The sequence below is a fragment of the Dermacentor silvarum genome, chromosome 1 (genome assembly GCF_013339745.2).
Source record: "Dermacentor silvarum isolate Dsil-2018 chromosome 1, BIME_Dsil_1.4, whole genome shotgun sequence".
Lineage (NCBI taxonomy): Eukaryota > Metazoa > Arthropoda > Arachnida > Ixodida > Ixodidae > Dermacentor > Dermacentor silvarum.
In genome coordinates this window covers 46,551,341-46,563,556 of record NC_051154.1, presented here as the reverse complement: position 1 = coordinate 46,563,556, position 12,216 = coordinate 46,551,341, and the positions used below count along the sequence as shown (strand labels likewise).

At 43.4% G+C, this 12,216-nt stretch overlaps 1 protein-coding gene across 9 annotated transcripts in view; it reads right to left on the bottom strand.

The window, feature by feature from the left end:
- Positions 1 to 227: 227 nt before the first annotated feature.
- The window catches only part of LOC119462122 (protein CASC3-like), a 103,769-nt gene continuing 91,780 nt past the window's right edge, over positions 228 to 12,216 (bottom strand). For all 9 annotated transcript variants that reach the window (XM_037723470.2, XM_049667490.1, XM_049667498.1 and 6 more), the window contains 3 exons: positions 9,968 to 10,203; positions 9,220 to 9,284; positions 228 to 470 (listed from right to left, as the gene is read on the bottom strand). In XM_037723470.2, coding sequence (XP_037579398.1) covers positions 9,245 to 9,284; positions 9,968 to 10,203 — 276 coding nt within the window. In that variant the 3' untranslated portion in view covers positions 228 to 470; positions 9,220 to 9,244. The remainder of the gene's footprint in view (positions 471 to 9,219; positions 9,285 to 9,967; positions 10,204 to 12,216) is intronic.

Below are 12,216 nucleotides of genomic sequence, written 5' to 3'. Positions count from 1 at the left end.
AGCATGCCGCCGTTATAATTGAGGCTGAAGATGGTTTTATTCAGCTGCGTAAAAGACAATGTAAGAATTTATTGACACACTAGATTACCTATTAATGCAAAGCAACACATTTTATTGTACATAACTTCATATGCCAAAAAGTCACCTACAAGGCCTGCAAGTCATTTTCAAAAGAAAGAAGCATTTTTTATAAACTGAAAAATTATCAAACAATAATAAATATTACCATGGTGATTACTGTCCCTACTTGGCTTATCGCCAAGTATAGGAAAACAACCTTTATTTAAAGCCCCTTATAACACATACAAAAATGAATCAACAAAAACTAAAGCTTTTAGCTTTACAGTTTCACACCTGAAAACAAAATGCAAACAACAATAACTTGAACAATGGACTTTGGTGCTGATGCAACAGAGTGGTAAAACAAGTGCCAGGGCTGGTCTGCAGGCATGTGACTGCTGCTCTCAACACTGCAAAAAAGAGATTGGTTGCACATGTACTGTTTTGTTCCTAACTTATCATCAAGCATAACATTTCGAAATTTGCAATGTGCTCAAAACATTCATTGCACTGTTGGAAACAGCATCCATGGTCTATTAAAACTGCGAGAATATGCATAAACAATGGCTATCCCTCAAGCATTTCACTAAATAGAAACATTTCATTTTGAAATTTGCACTGGCATAGCATGTGAGCTCCTTTTTGAAGCTGATATCATTGAAGAAGCACTTACACAGTTTCAAAATTGTGGATACTAACTTGTTGCTGGTAAAAGGATGACACTTGACACATATGAAGGCTGGTAGACTCAAGTTTTCTTAATTTGGTATTACAGCTGGAAAAAGAATGCTGGGCCTGGCATCGTAGACATTATTGTGACATGACAGAGAGCAAAATTTTCTGACATCACGTAGCAATAAGGCTAGGCATGATGAAATTGCTCTTGTCACGCAAAATTAACATGAGTGCTGCACACATTTTTCTAGTGGAGCAAGCCAATGTATCATGACCTCATGACCCATCCACCTCCTGTGTGCTGAAACTGAAACTGGTTTGTAGGTACGTATTATGGTAAATTTAGGGGGCTCCGACACCTGCCGGATTTTTTTCTGCGATTTAGAGAACTTGAACCTTACCAAAAAAAGATACAAAAAAAGAGAGAGAGAGAGAAGAAGAGAAACAAGGGAAACTGAAAATGTCATGCCAGTGTTCCTTTAACGTAATTTGCACAGCAGTGGCTCAGTGAGTCACTTGTTTCAGCTTTTCAAGGTCTCATTTGACATTTTCACATGCTTCGCTGAGCTGCCTAAATCCATCACAAGGCCCTTCTCATAGCGCAACCTCACAGACAGTGCCATGTTGTCAGGCATTTACGCAACAATTTCTTTGCATAGATCCATACATAATGGTGTCCCGTTATAATTACTTAACACACACTGTGACACCAATTCATCAGATGCGTAGAAAAACCAGGAAGTTTCCTAGCCATATCTGTAAAAAAGAAGCAAGTAATAGCCAAATGTTGTGACCCACCATTATTTATGACTCACTGAGAACACACATGCCTCCATCCATGATGCTGAGAAGTGACTCTGCCACATTTTGAATACAAGGACAACAAATTTGGAGGACGCTTAAGCTTCGCTTTAAGAGTGGAACGCGATAGTGTGATCGGGTCCCATTCGCATTGCATTTTTTTGCAGTGGGCTTCACTGAAACACAGAACATGGAAAAGCCAGCTTACAAAGACTAAGCTTACACTGATCCCCTTAAAGTTGGCTTCACCTTTAAACAGAAATGCGTTGCTGAGAAGACGTTTTTCCAGGGGCAATATAAGTCGTATTATATTAAAATATGAAGGCCCTAGCACCTAAAATATGAAGGCCCATGCACAAGTAGCCATTGTTAACTGATTTTTATTGAGGGAATATGTATTTTACTCACTGTAGGGGAAAAGCAGTACATGAAGCGACAAAGTGAGTGGGGGTATATTCAGGAGGCACATCACTTTACCAATCAAACCTTGCTACATCTCAAAAGTATAGTTTAATTCATATAGCTGTGACAGTGGCATCCAAAAGTACTTTGCATGCAGAAATGCTCCAAGCTGCATATGCGCGCATGACAATTTCTCAATGGAACTTGGCACATTTTACATGCATGGCTAGCCACAGTGTTAGTATGCCATACAAGCCACAATAAGCGAATACAGGAATGTCCACTTGGCCAAGCTTACCGGGATAAATCATAAATGCAATCAAAAGAGGAAACATTAAAGAAATAAAAAATAGGCAGTGAAGTTTATGCATGCTGCAATGCTAACAAAAAAGTTCATGGCATGACAAATTTTAGAGGATTATCAATTCCAAAGATGAAGCTAATGCATCCCTTGCTTCGACTTATCACTTGACATAAAGCTTTGACACATACACACAAATATGTTAGTGCAAAGAGTATATCAAGAAGCTCAGCTAACCCCAAAATTACAAATTAATGGGCAATTACTGTTCTGTACATCATTAGATTCACATGTCGTCGGCCAAGTTGTCATCTATTTACTGTTGCTTATCAGAGTGCCAATTCTTTGTTCATGGTTTTTCCTAACACAAGGCCACTCATGGCAGCATACAGACATGGTAATATAAAGCCCATTATGCATTTCTGCAGAGCATCTATGGGCAGTGACATACAAATGAGGGAACTAGCAGAGCTTTGCTTTGGCGGATTGGGTGAAAGGACTGAGTAAGACACTGGGTTGCTAGAGTACATGGCGAGTCTGTCAGTCTCGCATGGGACATCCATAAATAGTGTGGTTCTCCCTGAACTGTGGTGTTGTACAAATAGTCAGGTCAAGTGTTCTTTCATATAGTGTACTTTCCTAGATGAAGGGTACTAGTGCTAAAAATTATGGGGTTTTACGTGCCAAAACCAGTTCTGATAATGAGGCACGCCGTAGTGGGGGACTCCGGAAATTTGGACCACCTGGGGTTCTTTAACGTGCACCTAAATCTAAGTACACGGGTGTTTTCGCATTTCGCCCCCATCGAAATGCGGCCGCCGTGGCCGGGATTCGATCCCGCGACCTCGTGCTCAGCAGCCCAACACCATAGCCACTGAGCAACCACGGCGGGTGGTACTAGTGCTTTCAGTGAGAGTTGCAACATTAAAATTGCGACCAGTGCACATATTGCAGTGCATACTGCAGGCCTGCATGCAGTTTCTCCTTCATGCATCAGTAGTGTCTTGCACTTCAGCAGGCAGTTTAGTAGTGTCACCCCCCCGGCGAGTTTGATAGCACATACTCAGTGACCCAAGTTGGCGACAGGTTCATTGAAGAGTGGCACATACCTAGTGCATTCATGGTGCAGCTCACTATAACGTTGGCGTGAAAAGCGTTAATTGAAAAGCGGCACATACATGGCGCATTTAAATTGTGGCTCAGCCTGTTAATGTGTCAAGTTTCTGTCCTTGAGGAACCCTTGCGATGTGGGTTCGAGTTCACTCAGCATCAGAGAAATTTAAGGGATCTTTCTTGTCATTGTAGAGCAGCACATTCCCAGTAACACCATACCTAGTTACTCAAGCTGACGTCAAAGACGTTCATTGAAGAGCGGCACACACCTACTGGCACATATCCAGTGACCCAAGTTGGCATCAAATAGGTTCATTTTAGAACAGCACCGACCAATTGGCACATACCCAGTACTCTAAGTCGGCGGCACCAAAGCGCTTCTTCGAACAGCGGTACCTACCAAGTCCTGCAGCTACAGTCACCCATGTCGGTGTGATAAAGGTTCGTTGGAAAGTGGCAGGTATGTACACATTGCCATCTACTCAGTGATCCAAGTGGGGGGTCCAATGGTTGCTTTCGAACCCTGTTAGCTCGGCACAACAGCCCGATGCGCTAGCCATTCGACCACTGACTACCCAGTGATCCAGGTAGGCGGGAAAATGGTTAAATTCAAACATACAAACACAGATACACTGATCGATTAGGATACTAGATAGATACTTAGCCCCCAGGAAGTGCGAGAAGTACCCTAAGAATGCTAATGCATTAAAACAGTCACTGCATACACAAATGGGACACAGCTGTCTGAAGAACGAGACACTTTAAAGTTTGAAAACATTTACTTGCCTACACCTATAAAAAAAAAAGATTTTCCCTGCTTAACTTCAACATACCTAGTTCCAAAAGGCCATTCAGGCTTTTTAAAAAACAACATGAATAAAAAGACTCCATACAATACTGCCATAATGTACTTCACACATGCATCTGATTTCTGTTTCTCTCCAAATTTTCATGCCACAGTACTCTTAGTTGAAATGCCATAGATGAGAATAAAACGAATGAATTCAGCTAGATTTACAACATTGCACAGTTCACAATGTATGCAGCACACCTACATTGTGGGGAAATACAGCTTTGAAGATTACCACATCAATCCCAAACAACTAGCTGTTCTGACAGAGCCAAGTCGGGGGACATGGGACATGATATGATAGGATCCAATACAGTCCCATCAAATTCAGGACAATTGGCAACTCTAGCAGCAGAGCATTGCTTGTGCCAGTAGGCAGCTTATGGTAAAAATGATCACTTTCAATTGCTCCAGAGTGCTCTGGTGGCATGTGTGGGGATCGAGGTGTGCCTTCCCGCACCTCGTCCCTTGGCTCGCGAGTTGTACTTAGCTCGACCTTCACGAACCGCTGCCGTAACGGCAACACAGCAGACACAGCTAGCGCACCGGAGCGAATTTCCCGCGCAAACTGTGTTCCTCCCTCCCAGGTTTGAGTTGCTGCGCGAGAACACGTCACCAGTTATATGGAGAGGGGTTTGCACAAGGCCCACCCTACAAGCGACGGTCAGGAGTCTGGGGTTCTCTGGTGGCAATGGTCCCCAAAAGAGACGGCTCTTATCGGCTCTGTGTGGACTACTGCCTGCTGAACGAGGCCACGAAGAAGGATGCTTATCCTATGCCAACGTGGACTCAATCTTGGCTAATCTAGGCGATGGAAGCTACTTCACCACCCTGGATGGTTGCCGCGGCTACCTGCAGGAGCTGGCTGATGCAGAGAAAACTGCGTTCACCTCTCACCGAGGCCTTTACCAGTTTACTCGTATGCCATTTAGCTGCTCTGGAGCTGCAGGTACATTCCAGAGATTGATTGTCCGCATTCTCGGGGACGTTAAGTGGCACTATGCACTGGTGCACCTCGATGACATTGTAATCTCTCTAATGTTCGAGGAGCACCTCTGCCACCTGGAGGACGTTCTCGAGAGACTACGTGCCACTGGGTTGAAGAAAGCACAAATAGCTAGGACTCGCATTTCCCTATTGGGCTTTACCATCAACAGGGGTCGTGTTCTGCCGTGCGAAGACAAAGTCTGAGCTATCCTCGAATACTCGACACCGGTGAACATTCAGCACCTTAGGCATTTTTGGGGAATGGTGAACTACTACAGACAGTTCATCCCAAATTGCACTACTCTTAATTATGGGGTTTTACATGCCAAAACCACGATCTGATTATGAGGCACGCCGCAGTGGGGGACTCTGGAAATTTGGACCACCTGGGGTTCTTTAATGTGCACCTAAATCTAAGTACACGGGTGTTTTCGCATTTCGCCCCCATCAATTGCACTACTCTTCAAGGGCCCTTGACCACACTGTTGAAAAAGTCGGCATGATGGAGCTGGGGTCCTGAGCAAGAGGTGATTTTCATGCACTATTCCGAGCTCTAGTGGCCACAGCCGAACTGAAGTTGCCCGACCTCAACAGGGAGTTCGTTGTCCAAACTGACACGAGCGACCTGGGCCTTGGGGCTGTGCTGCTTCAGGAGCACGATGGCGTCCTCCGACCAGTCGTCTATGTAAGCCGGTCACTTAACGCCGCTGAGCGTAACTACAACGTGACTGAGCGGGAGTGTCCTTGCTATAGTTTTTACTCTCCGGAAGTTTGACTGCTACATCGACGGAGTGCCATTTGTGGTGGCGACGGACCACATGCGCTCACCTAGCTTAAGCGCTTGCGCAAGCCATCGAGCCGCCTCGCGCGCTGGGCGCTGACACTGCAGCGGTACAACTTTGTTTGCACTACCGGAAAGGGAGTTCAAACGTGGTGGCGGACGCCTTGTCACTCGCCCCCGTTTCGGCGTCTCATCCTTTGGTCTGCCCCTCCCGTGAGCATTCGCACCAAGTAGAAGCCGGAGCCTCAGTCTCCAATGGCTCGAAAGGCGCAACCCCCGACGGCGAAGCGATCACTTGATGGCCAGCCCCGGGCGAGGACGTTAACCTGGTGAACCCTGTTACCTCCTCTGGTATCGTCTTCAGCAGGCAGGGGCTACTAAAAGCACAGCAGAGCGATCCATTTTGTCGAAAAATTGTTGACGGGCTCAAAGAGCCGGGCTCCCCAGAGGAGCGGAGCAGCAAAGCCGTCGGGCGCACACGGACAGCTGGTATTGCTGCGGGCATGTTGGGTACATGTTGGATGCGCTATATCCCATCTGAGGAGGCTCCCCAGGAGTCTTTCAAGGTGGTGATACCCCGCAGTCTAAGGAAAGCCATCCTATACTATTTCCATGACTCGTGGTTGGCCTGACATGCGAGCGGCCTTAGGACGTTCCAAAACTTGTGTTGCTCCGCTACTTGGCCAGGCATGAAGCCTGATGCTCTTCACTACGCCCGCTCATGCCGTATGTGCCAATGTGTGAAGCCTCGTGCAGGCAAACCCCCTGGGCTCATTTATTTATTTATTTATCTGCCACAGGCAACCTTTAAGAATTTTTGAAAGTGTTCGCTGAAACAACCTGTGTATATATATATATATATATATATATATATACACACAGGGTATGTCCGAAAAGTAATGTCAGTGAGTTGATTCAAAAACATTTGTTGATCAGACCAGTACAACACGTTAAAATATTACAATATAGGCTCCTCCTTCGCCGATACATCGCTTCCAGCGAGATTTCCAGACATCGAAGGCGTCACGGTAGGCCTCCTCCGGAATGTCCTTCAGAGTCTTGGTACAAGCCTCTGACTTTGTCAACTGTCCAGAAATGATGTCCTTTTATATCAGTTTTCAAGCGCGGAAAGAAAAAGAAATCTGAGGAAGTCCCGTCAGGACTATAGGGCAGCTAGGGGACCACTAACACCTTTCAGTCGGCCAGGAAGCTGATCACCAGGAAGGCGGTGTGGGCTGGCGCATTATCATGGCAGAGTTTCCAATCATCTGCGATGTCAGGCCGGGTGCGGCAAACCCTTCGTTTGAGTCTCTTGAGCACTTCCACGAAGAATTTGACGTTGACGAAAACTCGTGGTGGACCAGTATCCTGATCTCAAAGAACGCAATGAGCATGGTCTTGACCTTTGACTTGCTCATTCTGGCCTTCTTGGGGTGAGAAGACGCTGAGGTGTGCTGCTAGGAACTTTGACTTTTGTTTCTGGATCCTATTCAAACACTCAAGACTCGTCACTTGTGATGACATTGCATAAAATGACTTTCACACAAGTTCCAACATTGCATAAAATGACTTTAACACAAGTCCCAAAGTTCCTGGCACGTTTCAACTCAGCGAAATTTTTGGTTGCCCGTTTACACTTTGGGCATAATCTTTGCGCACACTTTTCGCGTCTGCAAGTTATTCGGCAAAATTGCCTGACCGGTACTTTTTGGGATGTTTAATGTCTGTATCACTAAACGGACACTCAAACGATGGTTGGTCTGAGTTCAAAAGATCTCTCACACACATCACATTTTCGTCGGTGATGGCCGTTGATGGTGGTCCAGCGCAGGCTTCATCACCGACCTCTTCACGACCTTCTAAAAAGGCCTTGTGCCACCGGTAGACATTACGTTCTGGCAAACAATTATTACCAAAGGCCATCTTTATCATTGCAAATGTTTCCACTGTGGACTTGCCGAGTTTCACACAAAACTCTATGGCAATCCTTTGTTCCAACGAGCGCTGCATTACGGCTTGCACGGGAAATGATAACGTGTTTCACGGAAAATCCTGTCCTTACTCTCCAGATAGTTGCAGACTACTGAGCTATCGTGCATGCGTAAGCTAACTTCCCCCTCCACCAATCCCAACCGGTCATAGCCGCGCTGCGACGTATAGTCGCTTCACAATATAATCACTGACATTACTTTTCGGACAAACCCTGTATATTAGAGATAGGCGAATTTCGATTTTTTCAAATACGGATCGAATATTATTAATAAGCATTGAATATTGAATACTGAAATGCAGACATATATATTTAAAGCAGGAATACTTATTTCGGTATAATTAGGTAACACACTTGTACTGAGTAGTGAAAAATAGAAAACAAACTGTCATGGACAGTTTGCTTTCTGTCATGAGTTTTAAACACAAGAGCACTATAATTATTATTTAAAAGAACTGCATGAACAGCCACTCAACATTTTTAGAGCCTGGTTGCTAACAATCTTTCGAAGAATGACAGGCTGTTGTATGACTAGCTCTCCAAAAAGGCTAAATAAATGGTTTTTGAAAAATATCAGAAGTTATGGAAAATAAAAAACTGCTGAAGTATTTGGAAGCCAAGGACATAAAAAAGGGCCCGTTACAAGGAAAACATCACTGGTTACACGAGTAGGTTGCACGAACACTAATTGGCAGACCAGAAGTAAAAACGATCAGTTGTCATGTAATGGACGAGGAGGGGAACCGATCGAGGGGCCAGATTTTTGTTAGTCACGACGAGAAGAAGCCAACAGATAATGAAGAAAATCATAGGGGAAATTATTGGTATCTTTTACGATACTTATTCAGCAGACGGAGCGCAGTCACCTGACTTTAACAGCCGGTTGTTGCACAATATTTGGTTAGATTCAATATTTATACAAAACAAAAGGCAGCATTCAGAGCTTGGAAAGATAAAGAACAATGTGCACCATATTTGTTTGAAAAATTTTTTAAATCATGAAGTATATAAGAAGAGACGTCTTGAAAAGAGAAAAATGGTTAAAATGTGCAGAAAAGATTAAAAATCACTTAAGTGCCCATAAAAAAAAAAAAGGAGAAACGAAAATTGCCAACACAGCAATGCCGCTAACATTAAAGATTACTGGCTTGTACTCAGTGCTTTTCCTTCCTGTTGTATATAGTATCTTGTTGCACTATACTGTACAAAATACTATTGCAATCAGCCTTTTCTGTGACAGACAGCAATAAATTACTTACATGGCACCACTCCCTCCATTGCATCTTAAGTAGGCCATGGTAATGTCTGCTGACAAAGTGAACACCTGTTGTAACAATAAAAAATGAAAACAACTTGTGAAATTTATTAAGAAACTAATGGTGACAGATCGCACAAACGACAAATAGCTTGATATCTGCCATCAGGCCAATTATGCCCCCTAAATTGTGCTTCTTTATGCTAGAATTGAAATCAGCTAACACAAATTACATTTTGGTCGAATAATAATGAAATGGAAGTTTGCACGAAAGAAACTTCTGCGCTGTTTTTGGAAAACAAATGTTACTATCCCTTTCAGGTGCCAATTAAATGTCTAAATTTTCAACATATTTATTGCATTTCGAACATTAAAGGCAGGCATCAGCCCAACAAACAGATTAGGTTTTGAATATTTCAGCGACATTTCTCGAGTGTACAAAGAATTCCACACTGAAAGACCAAAAAATTTGAGAACAAGGTTGACTGGTTACTTGAAAGGCACCTAGCCATTTCACACATTTGCCTGTTATAAATAACTACTGTCAAACATCGCATAAAAAGTGACCTTGGTACATGAACATAGAAATGCTGCCAAGTTAATGTTGCAATGTTTACATGCAGTACAATGTGCGATTTTACATTACTAGAGTGCAATATCGATATTGCTATCGATAGTGTGCGATAGTGGTACTATGAATAGTTTTGCATCACTACATAATATACTTTCAAAAATAGTACAAATGTGCATACCTTAGAGTAGACCAGCGCCTTGTGGTCACAACCTTCTTTTTCTCACAGTTGTCCAATGGTGTAACAAGAGAGTCTGTTTTGGGCACATTCTCTTGTGAAAAGGACTCAGGTTTCTGAAGGCACGAATTGTACCTTGATGTGTTCAGGTTATCTGTAGCACGCACATCGTTACTCAAGTAGGTTTGCTTGATGGGCTGCCGGTTGTGTTCTTTCACGATGGGCTCAGGGTACTGCAGCTGCAAAAAAATTATTCATGAATACAATGCAAGGCTGCTATAATCCTCATCACCAAGGAAATACAATTTAACACAAGAATGTTAGACTAAGCGTATCATTTCAGCTTGTACAAGAGCAATGTGTTAACATAAGGTACATGTACCTAGCCAAACTAAGGAAACTATATTCGTATTACCTTCAGGGCCAGAGGCATTAAAGGGGAGTGGAAAATACTGAAAAACACGTAATACAGGCTTTGTTCTGTTAATACAATGTTAGCTAAAACGATGAGAAAGTATCGCTTCAAGCCGGAACAAAAAAAGTCAAACAATTACTCCAAAATGACACAAATAGTACATACTAGGTTAGACATAATAGTTCAGCGGAATCCCGCTAGGTGGAGAGAAGTAATTAAATGGAAAATGAGACATCCACCCAATAGTAGCAATTGCTACAAAGGAAACCCATACGGGTTCCTCGAAAGAAAAGCCTCGCAGTTGAAGAAAAACGTGTCCTGGTCCAGGGCGCATTTCTTCGGGGCTCTTCGTTCGAGGAACCCATATGGGTTTTCTTTCTAGCAATTGCTACGTTTGGGTGGATGTATCATTTTCCATTTAACATACTTGGTTGATTACACAGTAATACACTCGTGTCTAAAATATGAAACTGGGAATAATGAACAGTCGAAGTGAATGACCCCGGAAGCAAGAAACGTTTCGCGTCCCCAAAAGCATAAAACTGCCTGTGTGTCCTTTTAAACAGCTTTTGTGTCCTTTTAAAAGCAATTACAGTGAAACCAAGTTGATACGATCTCCATGGGAACCGGAAAATAAAGCGTGTCCGAAAATTGTATTATCCAACAAAATCGTATAATCGGGGGAAAAAAAAAAAAGTATCATCCCGAAAAACGTATTATGCAGAATCGTATCAGTGAGGTTCCGCTGTACATCTTACAGCAAGGACCAACTAGACCAAGAACAAGTTCTTATGATGCAATCATATCTTCTCTTTAAAAGCCAATGTTACAAAAGTGTGAAACAAATGTTTTGAATTTCGTATATGGCAAAGCCAGTTAAGTAAGCTTTATATCACAAGCTGGCATTCAACCTCTACTGCCGCCTATGATAGCACGTGTGCACATCATGTGGGTGACAAGAGCGCATCACATCCCTGAAGCATAATGTATCATCCAGCTGCTAGACATGTAGCACATGACCTGTGAGTAGAAGTAAAAGCAGCCGTTCAACAGCATATTAAAAACCAAAAGTTTTGTTGTCTGCACCGTATCAGTCTAGGCAAATTTACATCACATAATTAAGGGGGAAGCATTAAAGCAAGGAAAAGTGCCTTTTCTGTTTCCTTGTTAGTCAACGCCTGCATGAGCCTAATCTATACTCGTGTAGTCTAGTCCCAGCTGCAATAAACAAACAAACCAGCAGCGTTAGGCACTCCCTATGTGCAGAAATGGGTCCCTACTTCTATGTATAATCTAGGTGTTTGGCAATCTGGTGTTCCCAAATGTTAATGCTTATACTTACAATGGCAGGCTGCAACAGTTTACAGCTATTTTGTGGCTTAAGATCTGCTGGTGCAACTACAGCAATTATGATTTCGATTAGTGTTAAATAAGGACAGCTATAGTTTATTAATAATAATGAATGTACACACAAATTCTGCCCATGGAGTAAGGTATACAGGAGAGCTGACTTTGGTACTAGCCAATGTGTTTGCTGTCTACCCTGAACTATGCAATGAACCCCCTCGCCCTCATCACACGTAGCATGCCACCGTACTCTCTGCCTCCGCTGCTCACTCTCTCCACAACAGGCCTCCGCTAGTGCTTCTCCCCTACTCCTCCCCTCCAGGCTCCTAGCCCAAATACAGCATGCCACGTGCAGTTGAAATTGGATAACAAACAGCCAGCTTGAGCAGCGGCTCTTGCAAGGCTGAAGGAGGCCGTGTACGAGACGACAAGCAGACGCCTAAAAACGAAGCTTCGTACCATCAAATTGCAAAAATGCAGTGTGCGTTCA